At 43.3% G+C, this 27,503-nt stretch overlaps 1 protein-coding gene across 1 annotated transcript; it reads right to left on the bottom strand.

The window, feature by feature from the left end:
• Positions 1 to 77: 77 nt before the first annotated feature.
• Positions 78 to 27,231, bottom strand: HDAC1 (histone deacetylase 1). The gene is made up of 14 exons (XM_010952162.3): positions 27,074 to 27,231; positions 20,775 to 20,887; positions 12,178 to 12,295; positions 7,724 to 7,798; positions 6,165 to 6,303; positions 5,563 to 5,704; positions 4,393 to 4,485; positions 3,070 to 3,178; positions 2,847 to 2,987; positions 2,212 to 2,320; positions 1,984 to 2,114; positions 1,557 to 1,709; positions 970 to 1,018; positions 78 to 690 (listed from the first exon to the last, which is right to left on the bottom strand). Exons 1-14 carry the CDS (start codon positions 27,120 to 27,122, stop codon positions 663 to 665), a joined length of 1,449 nt encoding a protein of 482 aa, XP_010950464.1. The 5' UTR covers positions 27,123 to 27,231; the 3' UTR covers positions 78 to 662.
• Positions 27,232 to 27,503: the final 272 nt, after the last annotated feature.

Consider the following 27,503-nt stretch of genomic DNA (forward strand, 5'->3'; position numbering starts at 1 on the left):
TGAGGGGTTGCTGAGATACAGACACCAGAAGCATAAAGAAGTATTGTCGAACCCAGGGATACTACTAGGAGACGAAATCAGGAGAGTATAGAAATGTACCATTTTATTACAAAGATTCTCACAAAAATGAAAATAGTATCTCAAAAAGGAAACTAGACTACCAATCTTCACCTGCAGAATTGGGGGAGGACAGAGGGTAGGCAGTGTGAGTTTCTTGGCTCACTGGGGGCCAGTAGGAAGGTATGAGAACAGAACCAATCTAAAAATGGCTGATGTTACCTTAAGGAGCCTGGAAAGAACAGGGGGTCCCTGGAAACCCAGCCACCCCTTCTAAAATGCTCAATAAGGGCACCTTTTCAAAGCTGAGTACTTCAAGATTTTGTCCTATGGCTGCTTAAGCGTATCCCTTACACGGAGACCTGGCATCCTTTATGGTTCAAAATTAAGAATTGGGGAGAGATGGGTGGCAAGGCAGCTACTAGAAAAGCTCACCTAACAAGTGTGCCCTGAGCTCAGGGCCCTGGTTCCTGTCTAGTCCCTGGGGATATTTATATTTAATATATTTTTATATAAATACACAGAGAAATAGAAAATATAAAATCTGAGGGGTTATGGGCTAAAGGTGGGGAACTTGGCAAGAAGCCAGAACTAGAGAGGTCTGTTCAGGCCAGCTTGACCTCCTCCTTGACCCTGTGGAGAGAGAGAGCAGAGACTGGCATGAGACAACCCACCCCAGAGGCCTTGAGGCAAAAGTGGGTACAAGACTTTCACAAGACCCGGGCTGCCCAGGTGACTGCTGAGGGCTGGGGCTTCCTAGCTCTGCCTGGAACTGCAGAGAGAGACAGACTGGTCCCTGAAAGAAGCCTTTGTAAACTGGACCAGCTGTCCCTGCGCCTTCCCTCTCAGCATGGTGGGACAAAGGGGCTGGTGCTCCAATGCCAGGGGGATGACAGACAACTCCTTCCTCACCCTTTGGCTTCTTGCTTCTCCTCCTTGGTTTTCTCCTCTTCTGCGACTTCTAGAACATAAGAGTGCAAGGATTTGAAGAGTGCAGCCCCTCTGGAAAGGCCTGTGGGCTCTCCACTTACCCTAAAACCCCTTCCCCAACATTAGAGCTCACTGGACACAGAAAAGAGGAAAGCCCATCACAGGTCCTCCCAGACAGCCCTGGAGAGAACAAACAGGTCGGACCAGTTTCTCAGCCTGCTAGAGCCTGAACTCGGTGGGCGGAGGCAGCCCCCTGGGAAACGGGTAAAGCACTGGGAAAAGGGCTTGGGTGGTATGTGAGAGCCATGCTCTGACCACGGGAAGCCCAGGCGTGTCCCTGGCTCTGCAGCCTGGCAGGGCTCAATCAGCCAGTGAAGATGACGAATTGAGTTTCATTCTTTTGTGGGCCCTGCCACTTCTGGGAACCACTGAAAGGTCGAAGGAGCCAAGGAAGAGCCCCACAGGAGCTGGCAGGGCCTGCGTCAGCTCCCTCCTCCCAGTGCCCTACATAAATTCCTGCTCCAGGGCCTGGGGCTCAAGACCCAAGTCCTGGCCCAACCCAAACTCACCTTTTTTCTCTTCTGGGTCTTTCTCTTTCTCATCTTCTGTTTTGACTCTCTTGGCCTTTTTAAAGTTGGAAGAGTTTTTGCGACCACCTTCTCCCTCCTCATCAGAGTCAGAGAACTCCTCCTCACAGGCAATTCGTTTGTCCGAGGAGCAGACTGGGAGGTAATGTTAATTATGGGTTAGAGAGCAGATTCTTTATCTTAGGGTCTGCCCAGTGCTTTCCTACATGTTCCCCCAAAATACACCAAGGGAAGGACCAAGACAAGGAGGGGGAGGGAACCTTGGACTCCCTAAATTATCCCTATAGGCACAGGAACTTGGGTTTCTCAACAGGTGGGTAGCTTGGGGAGCATATAGCCAGGAACAGAGAAGGGAAGTCAGAACTGCCTACAGAGTGCACAGGTACAGGCCCCCGGGGCTGGGTCTTACTCGAGATGCGCTTGTCAGGGTCTTCTTCATCCTCGTCTCCACTCTCCTCCGGAATGGCATCCTCGGGAATGGCCTGCATTTGGACCCCAGGTGCGTGGGGCAGCATTCTCAGGTTCTCAAACAGTCGCTGTCTGTGGCCAATGGTAGACATGTGGGTGACTGGGCTCTGGTCAGCGATCAAGCAGAGCCTGGAATGTTCAATTGGGGGGTGGGGTGGGGTATACTCACTTGATCTTTTCCAGATACTCATTTGTATTCTGGTTGGTCATATTGGAAGGACTGATGTGAAGTTTGAAATCTGGTCCAAAGTATTCGAAGTAGTCGTTGTATGGAAGCTCTAATTGGGGCAGGGGGGTAAGAGAGTCAAGAGACCTGGCCACCAGGGGACCCCGAGAAAAGCATTTGTAGGTTTATCCCAACTATCAGAGAAGCATGCCTCCAAGATAGGGTGAGACTTGGGTACCTATAGGATTTTAATTTTTCTAAAGCCAGTCTCCAGTGTCCATACCAGTAGTGTGTGTGTGTGTGTGTGTGTCACTGAGGAGAAGGCCAAAGCCCCTCATTTAGAAAAATTTAGGCAATGCTCATTGGGAAAACTCCCTTACTCACTACCACAGTTACCCTACAGAGCACAGACTCCAGAGCTGTAAATAACCACTGACAATTTTGTCCAGACCAGAAGCAAGGGGGAGATGGGACAGGTCAACTGCAGGACTCAGGAAAAACTGACTGTCATGGACTGAAACATCATAACAGGACAGACAGGAGAATCAGAGTCAGAAGAGGAGAGGTTGTATAGCCAATGGGAAAGGGGCCATGAACTTAAGGACACAAGAGCTCCAGCCTGGCCCTGGAGCTATTACCATTTGGGATCTCTGTGTCCAGGGCCACAGCTGTTTCGTATGTCCAGCACCGTGCAACATTACGAATGGTGTAGCCACCTCCTCCCAGCATCAGCATAGGCAGGTTGAAGCTCTTCACAAATTCCACACACTTGGCGTGCCCTTTGGTGGGAGAAGGAGTGCTGAGTTACAGGAGCACCCAGCAGGACCCTGCCCACCCATCCCTACACTACTCAAGTCTCACCTTTGATGGTCAAATTGAAGCAACCTAACCGATCCCCAGACAGGGAGTCGGAGCCACACTGTAAGACGACCGCACTGGGCTGGAACATCTCCATTACTTTGGACATGACCTGAAAGGACACAACCTGGTCACTACCAGCCTCAAGAAAAGCTATGCAAGGTTCAGGTTGAAAAGTGTGGGTGCAGCACTTTTTTCTGCTCCTTATTACCCACTCCTACCTTTCCACACTCCCTCATGCTGGGTGCTGACATACAGAAAAGGGAGTACCAACTTGGGGTTCTCATTTCCCTACTTTGTTCAGTTCTCCAATTTGAAAGGATCGCCAAGAGCCTTCTAGCTTCAGTAATGCTGAACCTAAAATGGCCTCCTCATCGATTCCTGAATCTTTCCCTTCTATCTCTGCTCCAAGCTCCAGTACCACTTGCTCTAAGAAGTCTTTCTGACCCTTCACTGCATCTGCCCCATGCATTTGGTCCTACAGACTTTGAGCCTTATACTGTGAGGAACTTCACTTTCGTATACATCATTCTCACAACTAGATTCTAACTGAGGACAGAGACCATAACTCAGGCTTCTCTGTCACCCTTATTACAAGGCACGTAGTAGGCATTGGTGTTTGCTAAATAACTACCTGACCTTATTAGGTTACTACTCTAGTAATGGTTGGTTCCTTGTTGCTTACAGGTGAAGATATAACTCCCTAGCATGACATTCAAGGTTCCCTTTGAAATACTGACCCCACAAACATTTCCTACCACATCCTTCAACACTCCTCCCCGACATCATACTAGCCTACGTACTACATACTGGCACCTCTGTGCTTCTGCTGGTGCTGTTCCCTCTGCTGAATGCCACCCCTCCCCTCCAGCCCCCACCTCCTCCTTCACATAGGTAACTCCTCATTTTTCAAAGTCCAGCTCAAATGTCACCACCTCTGTGAAATCATCTCTGACTGCCCTTTCCCCAGCCTAGGCAGCAGTTTCTCTTTTGCTTCTCTGTTCATCCCTCAGAAACAGCACTGACCACATACCGCTGGGGATGTGCCTGCCTCCCACACCACAGACTAAGGTCTTCAAGGGCACAGACTGTCTTAGATATTCTTGTATCCAACAGAGGGCCTGCCCACAGAAGGCATCGATAAATATCTGGATGAATTTTGTTCCCCTAACTGGCCACACAGCAAGCAATCCAGGGTTGAAACATATCTCATCTTCCAACCAGCCCCTCAGCGGGGAGAGATCCCTGAGCTGTTCTGGGGGTGCTTTGCTACCCCTTCCTTAGACCAACCCCGTTTATAACCCAGGTGACAGATAAGCCACTTACCGGCTTGAAAATGGCCTCATAGGACTCGTCATCAATCCCATCTCGGAGCGGGTAGTTAACAGCATAATACTTGCCTTTGCCAGCCCCAATATCCTAATCAAGAGGAACATTAAAGTAAAACTGAAAGATGAAGCTAGGGAGAAGTTCAAGGCTGGGGGCTGGAAGGCTAAGGAAAGAGGCAGTGGTTCTAAGAGAGATAAGCTGGGCCCATGAGGTGGGCCAGGGACAGAGCAGGTTAGTACCATTCCCCTCACTGGCAAGTCTGGCTCATGTCTCTGGACACACCACTGAGTCTGCACCCAGACTGAGAACTGCTCATGGGGCCAGAGACTGAATATCCTACCCCGCAACATGAGACCTCTCGCTTTGGCCTGTGGCAGGGGGCTTGGCCACAGAAATAACACCTACCTCATGACAACCCTTTCCCTTCCAGAGAGCTTTACTGCTCACTCCTCTACTCCCCACTCTCCTCTCTAGCGAGGTGTGGAAGGAAAGCAGAAAGGGAAGAATTCTTCAAGACTGTAAATGCTCACTTATTCTAATGTTTGCCATAGCAAACAACTGAATTATTGCCACTTTTTCACCCAGGGGCTACTGGCATGGCAAAGTGGCTGGTCTCATTGTATTCATGCTAATACATGCAGTTTAATAAATGAGCTTCCAAGGATTCTTATCCTGAGGTCCATGGACGGACTTCAGTAAGAAGTGTCTATTAACAATTCGATATTAAATGTAAAATTTCATGTACTTTTCTGAGGCGAGAGTACATAGCTTTCAGTCAGATGGTCAAAGGGGAAGGTAACCTAAAAATGTTAAGAACCCTTGAGATGGTCCATAAAGGTCTCAATTCCTAGCCCATGGGAGAGAATCTGATGTTTCTAGCCTAAAATTCATGCTGTCTGGGACATCTGAATAGTGTAATGCAACTCAGCTGTGGTCAGGAGGGAAGTGAAGTGAGTCAGGAGACCCCCATCCCTCCCAACCCTTTATGTACCATCATTCCCTTCCTCCAGAATAAGAAAAGGAAAGAGACCATGGCAGGTGTCCCAGGCTAGGGTGTGGTGGTCTGAATGGCAGTAGAGGCAGAAGGTGGTTTTTGGTGACATGAGATAGGAGAGTTAGAGCTGGCAGCTGAGGGTGAGCTGGTTGGCCCCTGAAGGGAATTCTCACCCGTAGGTCCCCAGTTCCTGGGAAGTACTCTCCATATTTATGAAAGGACACAGTCATGACTCGGTCTGTGGTATAGAAGGCCTCTTCCACGCCATCGCCGTGGTGAATATCAATGTCAATATACAGCACCCTCTGATGATACCTAGGATCAGAAGGGGGTCAGGGGGGTCTGGGGGCTCTTTGGGAGTGGGACGCGCCAAGGGCGCCAGGTCCCAGCTTACCGGGCTGGCTGCCTCCCTCAGGTATCTCTAAGCACCAGAGACGTGGAAACTGGCTGAAGGAAGGTGGAAGAGCGGCAGGGTGTCTCCAGAGGCCTGACCAAGCCGACCAAGTCCGATCTTCCTACTCTACAGCCAGGGTCAACTCCAGCCACACAGGGACACTCTGGAGGCAGGATCTGAGCAGCGCCTGCCCCTGATCTTGCCGTGGGCTCAGATCAAATCAAGACCCCGTCAAGGAGAGGATGGCCAGAGACACTCACCGAACACATCCTAGCCAGCACAATGCTAGGAAAAGCAAACTAGGGAGGCAAGCCCAAGGGAGAGGGAAGTGGGAACCTGGCCTAAGGTGCTCCTCCAAGAGACAAGGCCAGGCAGGCATACTTTAGCAGTTCCAGGATGGCCAAGACGATATCATTGACGTAACAGAAACCAGATGCTTCGGACTTCTTTGCATGGTGCAGGCCCCCAGCCCAATTCACAGCGATGTCCGTCTGCTGCTTATTAAGCTTCACGGCACTTGCTGGGCATGGGAAGAAAGAACACAAGCCTGTGACCAAGCCACACTCCCCCTTCCCCCAAGAAGCCAAGGGAACCCAGTTGAGAGGTGGGACCTACCTATTCAACAGCTGTATTCCACAGTTCACAAGCCAGTCCTCTCCCCACACCCTATTCCAACCAGGAATAAACATGATATTGGCTACTCTAAAAAAACCTGTTTTCCAAGCTGAGGGTGGTAACTCATTAGTAGGCCTTAAATTCATTTAGTGGGTCATGATTAGTATATATATATATATATATTTTTTTTTTTAATGAGATAGACTACAATGGAAATAACAGAATTAACAGTAATGGTAACCTTTTGTTACCTTTTTTAGCTCTTTTGTGAAACTGGCTTCGGGGGGGGTGGCGCACAGTGTGTGCACACATGTGCATGCACAACCCAGATTGCAAGTGTAAATGTATTTCTTACTGTCGTTCATGGTCAAAAAAATTTTGAAGATACCAAAGGTAGTAGAGGCTTAAAGTACAAATAGGTACAAGAAGTGAGAGAAATGCACACTCATATGTACAAGTGCATTCGTGGCAGCCTAACTTAAAACAGCAACAAAAAGAGAGCAACCTGAGGGAATCAATTATATCAACTGAAGTTGGTCTGTAACATGGAATAATTATGGAGCCACAGGAAATCATGCTATAGATTATTACAGTTAGAGAAATTTTAAAGAGGTACTAAGCAAAAAATGTAGGTGCAAAACTACATCTATATAAATCACACATTTTTGTAAAATATAGATGTATATATGTTATGCCCAGATACATGCACACAGAAAAAAGAATGGATGTACAAATATCAAAATGGTAATGATGGTTATCTGTGGACAGTGTGATTGTAGGCATTTTTCTTCCTATGCACTTCTTTGTTTTCTGAGATTATATTGTGAGGCAGTAGGAAGTAGGGAGGAAAGAAAACAATGATCATAGAAAAATAAATATTTGTTAAGAAGGAGTAGAGTAATCCTGGAGGTAATCTAGAAATTACTAATGGAAGCGAGAGATATGTGGAGAGTATTTCTGGCCTCTAAAGGTAATTACCATGCTCTTTTGTAAGACACAGATGATGACACTTCCCATTTTTATAGCACTTTGCAGTTCAAAAATTGCTTGTAAGTATAGCATCTCAGTAACCCCATGAGGTCCGCAGGGAATTGCTGTACACAGGATGTCTTGGTAGGAGAGGACAGTCAAGGACACCTGTCTGTACCATGTCAGATTGAACCTGGGCCGGGACTGGGCCAGAAGGACATTTTAAAAACCTAAGGTGAAAACCCACAGGACCATTTCACACGGTCACAGCTCAGCCCCACTGGGATAGCGGCCTAACAGACAGACCTCCCAGCACAACCCAGCGCAGCCCTTGAGAAGGGATGTATATTCCTTACCCACAGAGCCACCAGTAGACAGCTGACAGAACTCAAACAGGCCATCAAATACTGGACAGTCCTCACCAACGTTGACTTGAAAAACATAAGCAGAAGGTTAGTTTCCACAATTTCCTTTAGGTTTTATTTACATATTTATGAGCTGATGGAAAAAACACAGAATCTGGATTCAGAAGACCTGGCTTCTCGTCTAGGCTCTTCTATGTAATGGCCGTGTGAGCGCGTCACGTAACTTTCCTGAGCCTTGGCTCGGTATCTATAACAAGCAATAATGACACCCACCTCACCCAACTGTTGAGAAGATTGACAGAAATCCTACATGGGGAAGCATTTAGCAAGTAAGTACTTGGAAAATGTTGGCTCATTCCTGAGGGAGAAAAATTTAGCCTCTTACTCCACTGTGGGTTCGTTCCTGGACCTCACTGCAGCTGACCAGCAAGGAACAGAAATCCATGCTATCACCAACTAAATGCGTAACAGTGTGCCAGACACTGTGCTAAATGCTTTAAATACCTGATGACACTTATCCTCACACAACTTCTGAAGTAGGATGTGGTCATGTTTTACAAATGGGGAAACAAGCTCACAGAGGAGATCTGCCAGTAAGTGGCAGAGGCGGTATTCAAGCGTTTGGTCTGTCTAAAAGCCTATGAAAATATACGCTGGCCTTTTCCCCCGTAATTTCATATAGACAATCTCACATGATTCTCCTAACAACCCATAAAAGCTGGACAAGACAAATATCAGCCCCACTGTGCAGAGGAACAAACAGATGTGGAGAAGTTAAGCGACTTGCCCAAGGTTATAGAACCAGGCAGTGGCAGAACCAGAGTCCAGGTGTCTTGACTCCCACAGTCCAGTGCTTTTTCTACTACACCAAGTGACAACTGGAGTAAGGTTATTTCAGGCCTAAAGGGGTAAAAGTACAAACTAACACGTAATGAGGAAACACATGCAAACAAAAATGCAAATGAAATGAAAAAGACAGGATGGGAAGCACACCTGAAGGTTGTAGACTCAGAGCTAGAGAGGAACCTTATGGCTCCAAGTCTCCTCTCACAGAAAAGGAAAACTGCTGAGACATCAATGATACACAGAAGTTAGAGGCAGGGGTGGGGCTAGATCCTTGTTCTCTTGCCCCAGCCTTCCCACTGCACCCACTATTATCCACAGGGGTTCCCAAAGCAGAACATGGAGGAGGAGCTCTAGGATGAGGCAGGCAGGACAGCCCAGCTTGGACTGTAGTAGCCTCTTGAGACACAGCTGAAGCTCAAGATTGGCAATAACCGCAAGAGTTACCAACTCTGGCACTGGCACTGTCCTAAACTTGGAGGATGCCCTGGTCTGGTGCCCTGCCAAGAAAAGTGCTCTGAGGAAGTGTGGCGTGCACGAAGGGGTGAGCAGTGGGCAGCTCTCTCCCCCACTTAACAGGTAAACACTGGGAGGCTGTGTCAATAAGAACTTTGCTCCCTAAGGCTAAGTTATTTATTTATCCACTGGCAATCAATTTCCCCCTCTGGCTACTTCCTCCTTCGGTGAGTTTGGCCTGCCTGGGTTTCCAAAGCTTTGCTTATACTCCTGTTTGGGATGTGGGGCCCCCATGAGACTAAACCGGTATTTTAGAAACAGGGAAAAAAGTATTTTCCTTCAGGCCTTAAACCAACATGTAGCTCAAATGGCCAGCCCATTATTCCCAGCCAAATGGAGCTGCGTGATTACAGATGGAAGAAGGGTAAAATGGGAGAGCAGACCTTCACGTGGGCTAATCTGTGAAGCAAGGGAGGACTTTAATATGAGTTTTCCCTCTTCCCACTATAAATACTTTTCTCATTCTTAGGCTGGCTTTAGACTGAACGGGAGCAATACTGGGTGAGAGATGGCGAAGCAGACATAGGTGGAGAAGGCAGTATAAAGTCTATTGCAGAAAGAGATGCATGGGATTAAACACTGACTTCAGGATGGTGCTTAAGCCTTGGGGGGGGGGGCTCGTAATTTGGTGGAGGTGGGAGTAGAAGAGAAAGGGCATGTGATCTAGGAGATGCACCCGGGGGGCTTCAACTGTACTGGTAATGTTTTATTTCTTAGGGTGATTGTGGGGACATGGATGTTCATTATATTATTTTTACACTTTTTTTGCTATGTCTGAAATATTTTATATGCAGCATATTTTAAAATACTCCAGAATTAAGAGACTAGATTTCCATTCTCCATTCTACCACTATCTTGTATGACCCTGGGAAAGTCCATTCACCTCCCTGGGTCTCAGTTTATATATCTATAAAATGGACAAGAATGGCCCTAAATTTACCACCGTAAGTCCCTTTTATCATGTTTCTATCATGGGCCTCATGTTCTGATAGACTATCTGTCAAAAAAACGGCATTTATTCATGTTCCCATTTTCAATTCTTAAATACTAGGTCAGAACTTCTCATTAAGATTCTCAAAGTGACCACAAAGCATTTAAATTATATGCTAGCCAGGAGCAAGGAAACCTTATTTATTTGCTCTTATTACAGGTATAACTTCCTAGGTCAGGTGTTGGTAAATACTGAAAAAGAGTTCAGCTTTTATATCGCTGTTATTATTTCTGTAGACAACCCTGATTATAAAGCACTGCCCTAAGTGACACCTCTCTAGAACCTTCTCTTTTTTTTTTAATTTATTATTTTTTGGGGGGGAAGGAATTAGGTTTATTTACTTTTAGAGGAGGTACTGGGGATTGAACCCAGGATCTCCTGCATGCTAAGCTAAGCATATGCTCTACCTCTTGAGCTATACCCTCCCCTCTAGAACTTCCTGAATCAAGTCAGTAAGGTGCCTTGAAGTCCTTAGAAAGCCTCGTTCTTCCTACCCCCACCTTCAATGAGAGAAAATCTCAGACCTAATTTTTTCATGCACAACTTGAGAAAGCCGATTTCAAGAAAACTGGAGCAGACTGGGAGCCAGAGCCAAACCTGTGCCCTCCCAAGGGCCTAATATGTTGTCTGCCTTGACAGATTTGAAAATAGCTAAGGAGAGCAAAAGCTACCACTTACTGATAGTCGGTACTTTAAATACATTATCTTACTTATCCCCCAACTTCCATTATGAAATAGGCACTATTGCCTTCCTTTTTTTTTAATTTTTTTTTGGGGGGGTGGTCATTAGGTCTACTTATTTATTATTTGTGTTTTTTTTTTAATGGAGGTTCTGGGGATTGAACCCAGGACCTCATGCATGCTAAGTATGCGCTCTACTATTTCAGCTATACTCCCCCACCTTGTCTCCTTTTTAAAGGGAAAACAAGGCTCTGAGAGGCTAGGGGATTACTTAAGAACACACAGCTAAGTGGCAGAGCTAAAGGATTCAAATCAAGATATCAAAGTTCATTCTCTTGCTTCAATACCAAGTTGCTTCTCTAATGAGAGCCCTCTCTGCTGATAGTGGAGCCTGATTGCTGGCCTAAATAAGTTATGGAAACCCCTAAAGCCATCTAGTGCAAAGGAATGAAACTGCCTCACCTTGGAAGGAAACAGGACCCTGCCAATTCAGACAGTAAATACTTCACTTAGATGGGGCAGCAGCTCCTGGAGTTGTGGGTGGCAAAAAAGCTTAATGCTTCAGAAAAGGTCTCTGCGGTTCTGTAATCATTACCACTGCACAATTATTGTAACAAATAACCTTGGAAATCAGACTACCTTGTGGCCAGTAGCAACAAAAACGTGCCACAGATTTCCTGATAGCTCAAAATAAGCTATAAAATAAACTAATCAAAACTTCTGGACAACACTGTTACATTGTTTGATTATGAGATCTTAGGTGCTAAGAAATATTTTATAAAATAACACAAGGGAGAAATCAGATATGACAGTTTCTTCCTAAATTTCAACATATTTTTCCCTCACAGCTAAAATAATCCTGATAATTCCTATAAACAGGGTGTGGCTTCTGAGATGGGACCTGTTCTGAGTTTCAAGTCCCAGGGAACATGGGTAGAATCACCTCAACTCGAAGGTTACATCATAGAGAGTCTATTCTAAAGTGGTGCTAAATTCTCAATTAATATGCACAAAGTAAGAGTAGTTACAGTTGCATGGAATGACATCCAGTTCATTTTACAAAAGAAAAATCTTAGGGGAAGTGACTTGCCCAGTCAGTTAAAGAGTCAGAGCTGGGACCTGTATCTCCTGTCTCCCCCTCCACGTCAGTGCTTTCTCCATTACAACAATTACAGTTTGGGGGGTATAGTGTTGTGAACCAAACCGGACAAAGTTCAATCTCTATTCCTTACAATCAGGAAATAAGGAAAACCAAACTTGAGAAAAAAGAAGCACTTTGGCACCCTTATTACAAAGCAGGGAAAATCAGGTGTCAGCTGAATAGGGGACACAAGGGAAGGCAGGGTGAGCCTCTCTAACTGAAGGGCGATCCAACTGGGGGCTTGAGAGTAGGGAGGAAACAGAATGGACTTACATCTCTGCATCTGCTTGCTGTATTCAGACATGTTATCTGGGCGGATGGAGCGCAAGAATTTAATGTAGTCATCACTGTGGTACTTGGTCATCTCCTCAGCATTGGCTTTGTGGGGGCGCTAGAGGGCAGAGGGGAGAAAGAGCATGTTATTCTTGACCACTGCCAGTCTTCACTCAGCACTGAGCACTGAGCTATACGGAATAAAAAAAATTACTGATCAGATTCAGGTCTCAAGAAACTCACAACCTAGGTAAGCAAATAAGATTATCAAGAGATATTCAGTATCTCAAGATCTAGACTGCAATTCAAGCTCATTGCTTAGGCAAATCTGCTTTTTTTGTTGTTTTTCATTTTAAAAAATTGTTTTTAAGTTTTTAATTGTGGTGGTGGCAAGTCTATCTCTTGAGCCTCAGTTTCATTGACTAAACAGGGATAATGACATCTACCACACAGGGAAGTTGTGAGAATTGGGTGAGACTGTTATATATCTCTTTGTAAGCTGTAAAGCACTTTACAAATTATTACTTCTTTTTAGTATTAAATATAGTATATAATTATGGGCCAAATGGCTCTTAGAGTTCAAAAAGGAGTGATTAGTAATAACTGAAACAGATGAGAAACCCTATATAAATCATCATCACACCAACAATTCTGCTCACATCCTCCCCATTAAAATTTCCTTGACATAGTAACTTCCTGATTATCACAACATTCTGATTTACCCTCACCTTTTTAAAAAACTCTCTTCTCTTCCTCTCATCCCTTAAAGGTGGGTCTCCTTCAAAGATAACCCTCTTCTTTTCTAATTACCAGTACTTCTGTAGTTTATAAAGCATTTTTAATACACTAACATTAATTGTGTTTACTCTGTGCCAGCCACTGTTTCAGGCACTTTATATGCTATCTCATATGATCCTCACAACAATCTTTTAAAGCTCATACTATGATTATCTTTACTTTACAATAAGGAAACTACAGTAGAGAGGGGTTAAATGTAATTTACTCAAGGTTACACAGCTAGTAAGCTGGACTAGGAACCCAGAGGTCTGGCTCCAGGTACTATTTAACTCTCTTTTAATCCTCACTTAATATAATGAGGAATATTAAGACTGAAAGACAGATACTGCTTTATTAAAAACACCCATAGTGAAAGAAGCAAGATCTGGCTCCAAATACTAAGTTGTTTTTACTATACTAAGCCCTTATCCTCTTGGCAATGTCATCAAAGCCTCTGCTTTGACTATCCCGTCTACATAGGTGACTGCCCAGATTCTCACTCCATCTTTATCTCTGTTCTGAGCTCCAGATTCACAGTTCAAACAACTTTCCAACCAGCCCCACTCACGAACCCTAGAGGCACTTCAAATTCAACTGGACATGACTTGTTGAGAGCCTAGAGGCATTCAAATTTAACTTAACTTCCAGAACTTCTCTTAGGCTATTTTTGTTAGTGATACCAACATCCACTCCTGCTGAAAACCGAAGTGTCATCTTTAACTCTGTCCTCTCCTGACTTCCATTTCACTCCACTGCCAATCCCTTTCATTGTATCTCTGTCATCTCAATTGCATCCACCACCTTATTTCTCCTCTGTGCTTCTTTCCCAGGTTTCCTATTCTCACCACCACCCATTCAGTTGCTCAAGACAGATATCAAATCTGTCTACTTCCATCCCCAGGCCACCACATTCTGGCTTGGATCATGGCAACAATCTCCTAACTGGTATTCCACTCTCAACCGTAACAACTGTGAATCTGTTCTCAATCCTACAGCCAGAGTAATCTGTCTAAAATTCAAACTGAATCATGTCACTCCCCTCTAAAAACCTGTCAGCAGCTTCATTACTCACAAGATCAAGCTTAAACTCTTTAACCTGGCTTGAAAAATCAAAATAGTAGAGTCCCTGCTCACTTCTCTAGAATCCCTCTAAATATTTTATGCTGTAGCCCAAATTTAAAGCACTTATAAGAGTCAGGAAGTTTAGCTAACTTGGTGCTTAAAACAAATAAAATACTAGTGAGCACAGGGCAAGCCTTTACACAGCTCTAGCTGACTGCTGCCATGAAGGAATCTGGGCCCGACTGCCAGATCTACTCTGAGGCCAGGAGGAGGCCTGTCTTCATTCTAAGAAAATAGCACAGACTCCTGGCACTTAGCAGATGCTCAATAAATATCTGTTGTCCTAATAAATTAACTCTCATTTGGATTATTTTTTGGCCTCCTAATTGGTTCCATTTATATCCAGCCTTATCCTCTTCCAAACTATCTTCCATAATGGTGTCACAAAAATCTTTAAAAAGTCAATGTCCTCTAAAACATTCAATAGCACAAGAAAAGATTCTAAATTCTAACATGGTAATCAAGAAACTTTGCAAGGTTCCATTTCCAATCTAACTCCTCCCTACCCGCTTTTGTAAATATTATACTCTAGACAAACAACCCTTCCTCAACAAGACCTAGAGAGCTTCCCACCTCAGTGTCTGTGATCACGCCTTCCTACCATTTGACATTCATCCCTATCCCAAGAGTCTGAAAGACAAAACCCATCTCAAAAACCGCCTCTTTTACAAAGTAAAAGCAAATCTCACCCTAAGAACCCATCTTCATCCCAGGCCACAAAGTTCCAAGAAACATGACCTCACAATCAAAAAAAGCACACGAGGAAACAAAAGCGCTAGGAATGAGAGCCCACAGAAACAACCAATAGCAGAATCAGATCTGCAGGGGCCTTAGATATATGTTTAAATAAAAAAGAACTGCATTGCAATTCCATACACTAGCAAATAATTTTAAAATAAATGAGATGTAATTTATGGTAGCATTAAAAAAATGAAGTACTTGGAAAAAAAATCTAATAAAAGATGTACATCACCTTTATAGAGAAAATTATAAAACTTTATATTAATAGCCCAAATCTCAACTGCCCATCTACAATAGCATGGATAAGTTGTGGAATAATCTGCAATTAAATACTATACAGCAATTAATATAAACAAGCTACAGCTACACACACAAAATGTATACTGTATAATTTCACTTATATCAAGTTCAGCAAAATTAAATTATTTAGGTGTGGATAATTAGGTATTTAAATTATGATGAAGAGCAAGGAGGCAATTAACAGAAAAGTTAGGATTCTAGTTACCTCTGGGGAAAGAGGCTGGAATTAGGAAGGGACACATGTAGGTTTCTGAGGTACTGGCAATGTCCTATTTCTTGAAATAGTTGGTGTTTACACGTACGTTTACTTTATATCAATTTTATATCAATGTGTTAAATTGCACATTTGTTTTATGCACTTTTCTGTACATGTGTTATATTTCACAGTAAAGAAGCTAAAGGAAACCTTTATATGAGACATTTAAAAAGACCTAAATAAATGGCGATATACCATGTTCATGGATTCAAAGAGTTAATATTCTCAAAATATGAATTCTCCCTAAGCTAATGAATAGACTCAATGAAATTTCAACCAATATCCCAGTAGATTTATTTGTAGCACTTGATGAGTTAACTCTAAAATTTATACAGAAGTACAAAGAGCAAATAGCAAGTCACTTTTTCTTTTTTTTTTTAAGAATAACAAGGTGGGAGGACTTGTGCTACTAGATATGAAGACTTAATAAAAAGCTATTATAATTAACCCACTGTGGTACTGGCATATGGGGCAATAAACAGACCAAGTCAACAGAACATAGAGCCGAGAACCAGACTCACACATAGTTCCCGGCATAAAGTAGGTGCTTAATAAGTATTTGTGCAATTAATTAATAAATATGGACATTTCATATATAAAAGTGGTGGCACTTAGATTAGGAGGGAAACAATAGACTTTTCAATAAATTAGGTAGGACTATATGGGGGAAAAAATTTCAGTGGATTCCCTACTTCAAACCTTATTAAAAAAATCAATTCTAGATATAGTAAATACCTGTGTGTGAAAAGCAAACCTACAAAGATTTTAAAAGATTAACATAGAAGAATACTTTATGGGTTGGGAAGGATTTCTTAAGACATAAAAAGCACTTATAAAAGAAACAATAAATATGGCTATATTAAAATTATCTCTGTTCATTAAAGACACATTAGATTGAAAAACAAAACCAGAGTAGAAAATATTTATAGCAATATACTAACAATGAAGTATATATACCAAAATATATAAAGTACTGTTACGAATTGGTAAGAAAAAGAAAGGCAAACAACCCAAGAGGAAAATGGGCAAAAGAAATGAAGACATTTCACAGTAGAGGACATACAAATGGTTAATAAACATATAAAGAGATACTCAGTTTCACTGGTCACTAGCAAAATGCAAATCAAGACCACAACTACATATCGTTTTTTTCATCCATTTGATTGGCAAAATTTAAAGTCTAATTCCAAATGTAGGAGAGGATGTGAATCAGGGTATCTCTTACACATTGCCAGTTTATTCAACCACACTGAAAAACACTTGGCATTTAATATTCACATACCCGATTGTCCAGCAATTCCACTCCTAGAGAAATAGCCCCAAGAAAATTTTACATGTATGCACTAAGAGACATGTACAAGAATATTCATAGTCCTAATATTTAAAGCTTAGATACAAATTAAGATCATAGGTCAATGGATAAATTGCAGTATACTAACATGATAAAATATTATTCAGCAGAGAAAAATGAAAGAATTCAGGTGGATAGATTTTACAAATACAACAGTGAGATAAAAGCAAGTCCCAGAAGACTATACATAGCATGAGACCTTTTTCAAAAAGTCAAAAACAAGTAAATGAATACTATACATTGTTTAGGCACATGCACACATGATAAACATAGGAGAATAATATGATAAGCAAGAGAATGACAAACATGAAATTTAGAACAGTGGGATGTAGGAATATAGATGTTCATTGCACTATTAAAATATTTAAGTAAAAAATGAATGAATAAATAAAAAAATTTTTAAAAAGAAGGCCAAGCATGAACCTTCTTTTGATGCTTATAAGCCAAAGATAATGAGTAACCCAATTCTGTGTATCTGAGGTCCTATTAAAACAAAAAGAAAACAAAAACCAGACAATCAAAAAGAAAAATACATAGAAGGCTTGAACAGGAACTTCAATGGGGAAATCTGTAAAAAGATCCTCGACCTCACTAGTAACCAGGGAAATACAAATTAAAGTAGTAAGATACCATTTCATGTATATCTAAACTGGCCAAAAAAATGTAAACATGACAAAATCAAGTGTTGGCAAGGACTTGGAGCAACTGCAATTCTACATTGGTGGCAACTGGAAACCATTCTGGCATTACCTAATAAGGGTGACTGTGCATACATCCTGACCCAGCAACTCTACTCCTAGTACATCCCTTAGTGAAACTCTACAGCACATGTGCACCAAGGAACATGTTCAAGAATGTTCACAGCAGCAGTGTTTGTAATAGCTCAAAACTAGAAACAAATCAAATGCCCACTAACAATAAAATAGACAACTTGTAGTATATTCTTTCCATGAAATACAGTGAAAATAAATACAGCTACATGTATCAACATGAATGACTCTCAGGAACATGTTGAGGAAAACAGGAAAGTCACATAATAAATACTGTATGGCTCTATTTACATAACATTCAAACATGTAAAACTGAAAAATGTATTTTTTAAGAATATATACTGATAAACTTATAAAGAAAAGGAAATAATAAACCCCCAAGTTCAGCGCAGAGATTAACTCTGGGGAAGAAGAAAGGATCAGGGAAGGACATACAGGGGCTTTAGCAGCCATGAAAATATTCCTTTTCTTAAACTAGGTAGTATTAATTATAATGTGATTCTTTATACCCTACATATATTTTATAAAAATTCTACTCAATATTTTATAAAGACATTAAAAAAAAAAGAACAGAGGCAATGAATAAGAAGCCTGCAAATATACAAAATTAGCATCCAAGGCAAGGAAGAGAACAGGATTCTTAACTATGTAAATAGGAAGGTGCCTGGATGAAAAGTGAGGAATTAGGTTCTGGGAGAGACTAATTAAATGTGTAGAGACGGAATTGGAGGAGGAGGCGAGGAGGAAGCAAGGAGGATGACATCACGTAAAAAAGACTCCAACGTGCCTCCTTCAGGTAAAGAAACAGAATACAGCAACTTCTATGAGAAGTCTAGGGAGCTTCTTTCAGGACTGACTCTCAAAAGCCATCACTTTCAGGACAGACACTAAAATAAATGGTTGTTTGTGCTTTGCGAAAGGGATGCTAGGATTATAGCCCAGAGAAGAAAGAGGACAAAGGGATGAATGCAGAGAAACACTGTTGGGGGAAGAGGACTAAAGATTTAAACTTAATAAAGAGGTAGAACCAGAGAAGGAAAAAGATCACGTGAAAGAGAACAATGTCTAGAGATTTCAGAAAAAGATTATACTGGGGTTTTGCTCCAGAAGTTTACAACAAGAATACCACACAAATGAAGTAACCACCAATAAAGTATTATTATCTCCTATGACAGCCACTGTTGGTTGTTTCCCAAAAAGCCATTCTCCCCCTTCTTGTTAACAGATTTCAATTTGGTGCATGTTAAGGTACCCAGCCCCAAGGGTCAAATGTGATTAGTCTAAGCCAATTGCTGGTGAATGGTCTAAGAATGGCAAATGACCCAATGAGATTTAAGGGGAAATCTGTTAGGAAGCTTGTAAAGGAACGGTTTTGCCTCTTTAATTAAAAAAAATACAGTGTAGGGTGAGGGCAGTGGAAAGTAATCCAAATTAGGGTTGTTACAAGGATTACATGAAATAACAAGTAGCCTTGGCTTCGTCCCTAACAATCTACAATAAATGTTAGTTCATTTTGCCTCCCACTTAAAGGTAGGACCCATTTTTAAATATTAATATCACTCATAGAGGTTAAAATAGTCCCTGCGGTATGACAAGAACTCAAAAAAACATATGTTGAATAAAAGAAAAAAGAAACAGTGCTTGAGGTAACTTTGAAAATGAGTAAGATATGACTGGGCAGAGTAAATAATCCTCCCAATCACGATGGGGTGGAAAGAGGCAGAATCTGATCTGACTGCCTTGGAGGGGGAGTGGCAGGAAAGGAGGCAAGCCGAGGCCAGATCAGCCTGGTGCAGACGCACAAGCTACAGGCAGCTCCTTAAGGCCCTGGTGCATACTATTCCATATTCAGACATCTCTTTTATCTAAATGCTAGCTGGCTCCCTAGAGTCCCTGAGAACCTCTGCTAACTTTCATGTTTTTCATTCCCAGATGCCCTTCACACCTAAAAATGCTCTCTGGTCCCAAGACCCGTCTGATCCTCTGTCTACCTCCCTTCCTCGCTTCCCCAGCTGCCTCCAGTGGCTCGGGACATGACATGACCATCTGGGACAGAAAACTCATCTTTCAGTCTCTAGAATTGTGAGGAAGGATACTGTTGTTGTGAGGTTACCTAAGCTGTCAGTACAGACTTTAACAACAGACTCTTACACGCTAATCATAAGGCAACGCAGGCTACCAGCCCCTCTTTTAATTTTCTCATTTGGACCCTTGGAACAGCCTCCTAACTGACCTCCCTGCTTCTAAAATGCATGCCTATTCCACTCTCTCTCATTTAAAATACTTCATTTGTTCTTCACAGACTCCAAACAAGGTTCAAACTGGGAACCTCCGGACCAAATATGGTCTACAGATATACTCACGTATTTTTGTTTGTACAAACAAACTTGGGCCAACATTTTAAACCTGGGAGATTTTACATAACAATCTAGAGTGCTGGCTCCTCTTTAAAAACTGGTAGGTGAGGCAAAAATCATCAGCTAGAGCTGAGTCAAGAGCTTAGACAGTCTATATTCTCAAGTATTAGAGACTTGGCACCTAGTTCAACAAGGTCTCTATCACTTTTTTTTTTTTGGTATTGGATTTTTTTTGACCCTGGCCCAGCAGAGTAGCTAAGTATAATATATCCAACCACTGCTGACCTTTCCACCTCCAGCTCGATTTGCTTACACCTGTGAACTTTACACACAGCAATACCTACACACTGAATTACTTATATTTTCCCCAAACACACCATATTTTTCTTAGCTCTCTGCCTTTTTGTATACATTCTTCTCTTGGCCTGGTCTGCCAGTCCCCTCCTGAAATCCAGGCTAAATTCTATTCAATCTTTAAAGCACTGCTCAGATATCACCTCTAGAAAACATTCCAAGGCTCCCTCCTTCACTCCTCATTATCTCTGCATCTTACATATTTTTTAATTGTTGCACTTACACACTGTTGTACAATTTATCTGTGTACATGTCAGTCTCCAGCACTAGAGTAAGCTCCTTAAAAATGAGGATCTCTGGCGGGAGGGTCTAGCTCAGTGGTAGAGTGCATGCTAAGCATGCACGAGGTCCTGGGTTCAATTCCCATTACTTCCATTAACAAATAAATAAAACCTAATTACCTCCCCCCTCTCCTTCCAAAAAAAACCACAGAGGATCTCTATCATTTACAGTATCTGCCACAGAACAGCCAGCCAACACATGTGATAAATGAGTAGTTGAAAAAATAAGATAATGAATGACATATGGGGAACCAGAGCTGACGAGGGGTGAAGCTCCCAGTAACTCACATAGATTTCCATTTTTCGGTAGAGACCATAATTAAGCAGCAAATTGTGAGTCATGCGGATTCGGTGAGGCTTCATTGGGTGGCCTTGTCCATAATAGTAATTTCCAACATCCCCTGAAGAAAAAAGAGTGACGGTTTCAGTGACATAGTTAGACACACACTCCCAGGAGAACCCACCAATTTTTACAACAAACTTCCGGGCAAACTCTCTGGTTCATTCTAGGCTCCAAGATTCTCACCCACCTCAAGGAAGGGTAACTCCAAAAGAAAACAAAAATAGCAGGGGACTCCAGTGAGGTCAGCACTTAAGGATGTCAGTCTAGCCTAGTTTCTTCCCCTGAAACTCACAGGCACTAGTGTGAGGGGGCCATTCCAAAGCTACTGGGGAACAGCAGCCAGTGAGGTGACTCACCTCACCATATCTCCAGTGAATTCACTCCCACAACAGAAAAGTAACCATCAATACTGAGAAATTATTGTGAGTCGCAGTTCACCTCTTTGTGTTTTTCCACCTAGGCAATTTCTTTTTACTTTTAATTTATACACAATTTAAAAAGCTTCATTATGTGGTTCCCAATTCCACTGTAGATTAGAAGTAGCAGTTTAAATAAAAGAGAAAGAAAAGTCATAAAAAGTAGATACAATTTTTTCTTTTGGTGGGGGGAGATAATTGGATTTATTTGTTTGTTTGTTTTTGGGGGAGGTACTGGGTACTGAACCCAGGGCCTTGTGCATTCTAGACATGCACTCAGCATGCACTCTAACGCTTGAGCTATAGCCTCCCCCCGACAATTTGTTGAAGTGTAGAGTGTTCTGGACCATTTAATGGGCCATAAGCATGCAATACACAGTTCATTAACTCCTAGGTTCAGTCTCTGTATTGTAATTGATACAATAATAAATTTATAGCAGGATAATCTCAAATCATCATTAAATGATTAATTTATGTTTGATATACTTCTGTTAAAAGTAGAAGATATAAAAAGTACACTTTTGAACTGTTATCCAAACTGGTTTTATATATATATATAAACACGTAAGGAGTGAAGTGAACCCTTAGCTGTCTGGAAACTTGATTGTACAGAATTCTTTTTCTATGGGTTCCAAATAGACAAACTGTAGCTAAAACTATTGGTTGCCTCTCTGGCATCCATCCCATCCTTCTCCCATTATGTAGTAGCCATCCTCTTAGTGGGACTGACACATCTCTTGCTCCAGAGAAAGGCTTTGCTTGGCCTAAGCTAACACAGTTCACCTCTTGCACATTGTGACACTTTATGGTGTCAAAACACATTCACATTCGTTTTCTTACTGGATTCTCACAATACCCCGTAAGATAGTTAGGACCGGGAGTATTCTCATTTTATAGATAAAAAAACTAAACTCATCATCTCTTGCTTCATCTATAGTAAGAGCCTTCTAATTGGTCCCTCTGCCTTCAATTCAAACTATCTGCCACACTATCACAAGTTATTTTCCTAACACACAGCTTTGATAGCATCACTCCCCTGCTCAGAAATCCTTTATGGTCCCCCATACCTACAGGATAAAAAATAAAGAACAACTTCAGTAACCTGGCATTCAAGGACTTTCTTAATCTACTTTTCCAGCTTCCTACCACCACCCTACCCTACCACACACACACTGCTCTAAACCTGAGTAGGCAAACTATGGCCCTCGGGCCAAATACAACTAGCTGCCTGTTTTCTGGATACATGATGTTACTGGAACACAACCATGCCCATTAGTTTACATATTGTCTATGGCTGCTTTCAGATCATAATGGCAGAGTTGGGTAATTAAACAGTTACCAGAGACCCACCCATATGGCACACAAAGCCTAAAATATTTACTATCTGCCCCTTTACAGAAAGTTTGCCAATCTCTGCTGTAAACACACTAGATTATTATTAGCTTCCTGAACATGGCATTCACCTCCACACCAAAGTATCCTGTGCCTTTGACCTGGAATGTCCTTTCTTCTCTGATGATCTTCATACTACAAAACCAAGCTCAAGCTCCAAACATATTTATGATCAGAACAAATGGTCTCGTCCTCTGCATGCAGTTTTGTATATAGCATTTAATCTTGTTTTGTATCTGAATTATTTACATATATATTTTATAAGTCTAGTGCTCCTCAAAGGCAACGACGAATACGCCCTGTACATCACAGAGGCTCAATAAAGATTCAAGGAATTGAACTGAGACTCAGAGAAGTTAAGTGCCTGCTCAAGATCACACAGCTAATGAGTGATCTGGGAGTCAACCCTTCTAGTTCCAAATCCAGTATGCTAAAAGCTACTTGGGATTTCCCAGGTACCTGTATCAGTTTGTACTTAATCTGGAGGGCTCTATGAGTCTACTTGGTAGAAAGTTCCCAGAACAGTATTTCAAAATCACATGAACTACACACCCAAAGATCTCTCCTTGGAAGTCCATCAGGATGAGGCAGATCTTTCAGCACCAGTGAAAAAAAGGTCCCAACCTCTTATGTACTGTGATTTGGTAATTCCAGAAACAGGCTTCATTCCAGGGAGCAATGCACTGTGGGGAATGCCACCAATAGCATCCATGCCACACTCCAATTCTCTCTGGCATAGACATGGCCTAGGATAATCCGAAACTTCTAAACAGCTGGATATTTAGGGTCTCATCCTCTTCTCTCCCTTTTTAAATAAACCTTATTTTTTGAAAGAATTCTAGATATACAGAAGAATTGCAAAGTAAAGAGTTCTTAGATACTCCACATCCAGTTTCCTCTATTATTAACATTTTACATTAGTAGAATAACTAAAAGTCCATACTTTATTCAGATTTCCTTAGTTTTTACCGAATGTCCTTTCATCCTCTTCTCTTAATCTTAGTGAAGCCTCCGAGGGCAGGAACTGTGCTCTCAGCCAGAGTCACAAGCCAGAGCATTGCATGCAGTGGCATTCAATAGGGACCCTGTCCCATACAGACACAGACTTTAAGATGCAGTAGCAGGGAAGGTAGGCAGAAAAGTTTGTTCCCAGGGCTCTTCAGACAACCTTATCAACATTGGGATGGGAGAACAGGTTCTCAAGGCATTTGCTGAGACATTCAGATGCAGACCGAATTTCTGGGCAGTCAGAAGTCACACGGTCATTACTATGTTATATAATTGAATTCCTGGGCATGGGCCTTGATCCCTAGCAACTCCCTTGCCTATGAACCCTGAATCCAACCAAGGTTGAGACCCGGGAAACTGAGATAACTTATCTAGAAGGCTAAGGGGGCACCTGAGGTTTCGGCCTATAGACACCATCCTTTCCTTAACAGTTTTTAATCAGGTTGCTGAGAGATTTTAAAAGAAATAATCCTTTTAGATACATTTGGCCCTCCCTATCCACTATGCAGAAGCCTGGATAAGAACAGGTTCCTAAGAAAGGGGTGGGGGGGTTCCTGTACTATGCCATTTTATATAAGGAACTTGAACATCTTTTGCAGGGGTCCTAGAACCAATTCCACCCCACACACCCCTGCAGCTCTCCTCTAACCCTGCCCCGTGGATACTGAGGGACCACTGTACTACTTTTAAACTTTTAAAGAGCTTATCTCACTATTCTGATAGTTTTTCAGTTTCATAGGAGAGTGGCCTGAACCTTGGAAAGGTAACGTGACTTGCCCAATACTTCAAAGCTTCTGAGTGGCAGAGCCAAATCTAAGTCCCAAACTAGTGACCTCACTGCAAAATTCACAAGTAGTTTCTCAAAAAGTAAGAAATGTCCCTTGTCTAAAGACTGAAGTCTTTCTACTTTTTCTCTTTTTGAACTGAGTGTGGAGATCACAAAACTGTGCAAACTAATACGGCTACAAAGTCACAGACTTCAGCCTCAAATGGGCCCTTACCACTGCCCAGCAACTCTTCCCAATTTATTTTCTGGCTCCTTCTTTCATAATAGCTATTTAATAGCTGTCTCTCTTCAAGACTCCTACATTACTAACTGCCCTCCCCCTACTCACAGGAAAAGGAATATTCTCTTACCTCATCTTGAAAACCCCCTCCACTTTCTCCCCATCTTCTCCCCTTCAAACTTATCTACCTTGGAACTTGTTCTTGCCACTTACCCTCTCGTTCCGATGGAACTTCCTGTTGGAAGGCTAGTGTACCTCCCTATGCTCTAGTTTCCATCTCACCTGGTCTCCTCAGGAACCCTCATAATTACTAGCCCTTCTCTCCAATGTCTTCACCCTCTCTCTCTGGCTATTTTCCATAAGAATTTGCAAATAGTCAGCTCTCAGCCACTACATCTCCTCTTTATCAACAATCCTCCCTCTGCTCCAACAAGCTTCCTTTAAAAAGAGTCCAACCTGATGTCTTCTCTTCACTCATCCATTCATTCAAGCTACTGCAATTTAGCTTCAGTTCCAAACCCTGTACAGGAAACGGTTCTTGCCAAGACTTGGCCACTACCTCCCTATTTTGGCTTCTATTACCCAACACTTTCTGGTTCACTTATGTCTCTGGTCATTCTATCCGTATCTTTATCCAGTTAATCAGCAAGTATTTATTCACAACTTATTATGAGTTAGGCACTGTCTTGGGGACCGAGCATACAAAGGCAGACAAGACATGATCCCCTTCCCTAAGGAGCTTATTATCTGTAAGAAGTAAGAACAAATGGGCAATTCCAATACACAGTGACAAGTGCTATGACAAGGGAGTACTGAGCATAAAGAACACTAGATTTTTTCTCATCCACTTCCTTAGAATTTCACCCTGGATCCTCACCTCTTTCCATCCTATACAACTTCCTGTATAGGATGCGGGGGTGATCGCATCCTCTTCCATAACTAAAATTACCACTATATGTATGCATGCTGACAGCTACTAAAAATGTCTGTCTTCTCATTTGTCTTCTAAATTGCAGACCTGAATCACCAATTGCCTACTGGACACCTCTAGTCGGATATCCCCCAGACATCTCAACAAGTATTTCTTTAAAAAATGAAACCCTAAGTTATCAACTGACATGGCCTTCTCCAAACACTCAGCATCAAACTGCCCAAACGAGAAACCTTGTCTTCTTCCTCACTCTTCCATTCATGAATTTAATCTCTGTCCCAGATGATAGTTCTAAGGTATAAATCTGATGATGTCACTAACCTGCATACAACTTCAATGATTCACAGGGCTCTCAGAATAAAGTCCAACTTCCTTAGGGTAGTGTGCCCCACCCTTCATGATCTGGTCCGCATTTACTTCTCCAGTCTCATCACTTGCAACTTTTCCCTCACCCCTGCTCCCTACTTTCTAACAGTGTATCCTCAAATCTATGCCTCCACCACACTGTACATTTTAAAGGTGCTGTCCTCTCTCACCTTTCAGCTTTCTGTTATCTTTGCCCTTCCTAGGCCTGGCTAATAACTCCCATTCTTCAGGTCCTAACTGAGATGGCACCTCCTTCCCTGACACCTCAGGCTGGGCGGGTGCTTCTCTGTGCTCCCAGAACCCTCTGAGAGCTGTCCTTCCTCTCAGCCTCATAGTGGAGAGCAGTCTCTCCAGACTGAGAGGAAGATGGCAGTGCCTTGATCGTCACACAGCCCCAGCCCCTAAACACTACCTAGAACAGCTGCTCAACAGATTTCTGTTCAATGAAAAAGTCTTTTAACAGGTTGTATCCTTCTTTTCTCAACCCCAGAGGTCCCATTTCCCAGCAGCAACTGCAGGCACCGCTGGGAGACAGGGGGAGGGGAGCTGGTGACCACTAGGTGGTGAACCTTGCAGGCCTCTCATCGGAACAGATGAGGAAGGAAAGGAACAGTGAGAGATCTTCAGATTCTCAGCAGGAACATGTCATCCTGCAACCTTCTCGATCAAGTTCTGCCTCCCCTCTTGGACTCAGCCTCCCCTCTAGGAGGCCCCCTCAAACTCCACAGCCGACTTCTCCAGAATTCCCCACCAAGGTGACCTCAGGCTTCCCCGGGCCACCCTCTCGGCCTCGGCCTCGGCCTCCTTCCTCAGATCCGACCTCCTTCCCCTTAGCCTCCTCTCTCAGCCTCGACCTCCTTCCCCCCAGCCTCCTCCCTCAAGCTCCACCTCCTTTCCTCTTAGCCTCCTCCCCCAGCCCCGACCTCTTTTCGGCCTCCGCCCTCAGCCTCGACCTCCTTCTCTCAGCCTCCACCTCCTTCTCGCAGCCTCGTCCTCCTGCCAGCCTCCTCCCTCAGCCTCTCCCCAACGTCTCAGCCTCCCCCCTCGGATCTCCCAGGCTCCCACTCCTGGATCCGGCCCGGCCCCGGCCCCGCCCCCGCCTCCGGCGCAAGGACGGTGCTCACCATCGTAGTAGTAACAGACTTTCCTCCTGGTGCCCTGAGTCTGCGCCATTTTGCTCGCGTCCTAACCCTCCCGTCAGTCGGTCCGTCTACCCTCCCGCCAGCGGCTCTGCTCAGCGTCGGACCCAGCAGGGAGGGGGCGGGCCTCCAGCGGGCTCCGCCCGTCCCCGCCCGGGCTCACCTATAGCCGCGCAGCCCGGGCACCGCTCCAGCCAATCAGCGGCGCCGGGACGGCCCGGAACTCGGCGGGGGGCAAGGGCAGCCCGGCGAGGCCGCCCAGGGCCCCTTGGGCCTGTACCACGGTCCGCGACAGGCGGGTGGGGCTGCCCCGGGACCGTACCATTCGTCCCGGGGGAAGAAAGCCGGGCTGCAAACTTTGCCGTCCCATCCGGCGTTGGGAGCGTGCTTGAAGATCAGAGGCCAACTTTGTCAT

The sequence above is a fragment of the Camelus bactrianus genome, chromosome 13 (assembly GCF_048773025.1).
Source record: "Camelus bactrianus isolate YW-2024 breed Bactrian camel chromosome 13, ASM4877302v1, whole genome shotgun sequence".
Classification (NCBI taxonomy): domain Eukaryota; kingdom Metazoa; phylum Chordata; class Mammalia; order Artiodactyla; family Camelidae; genus Camelus; species Camelus bactrianus.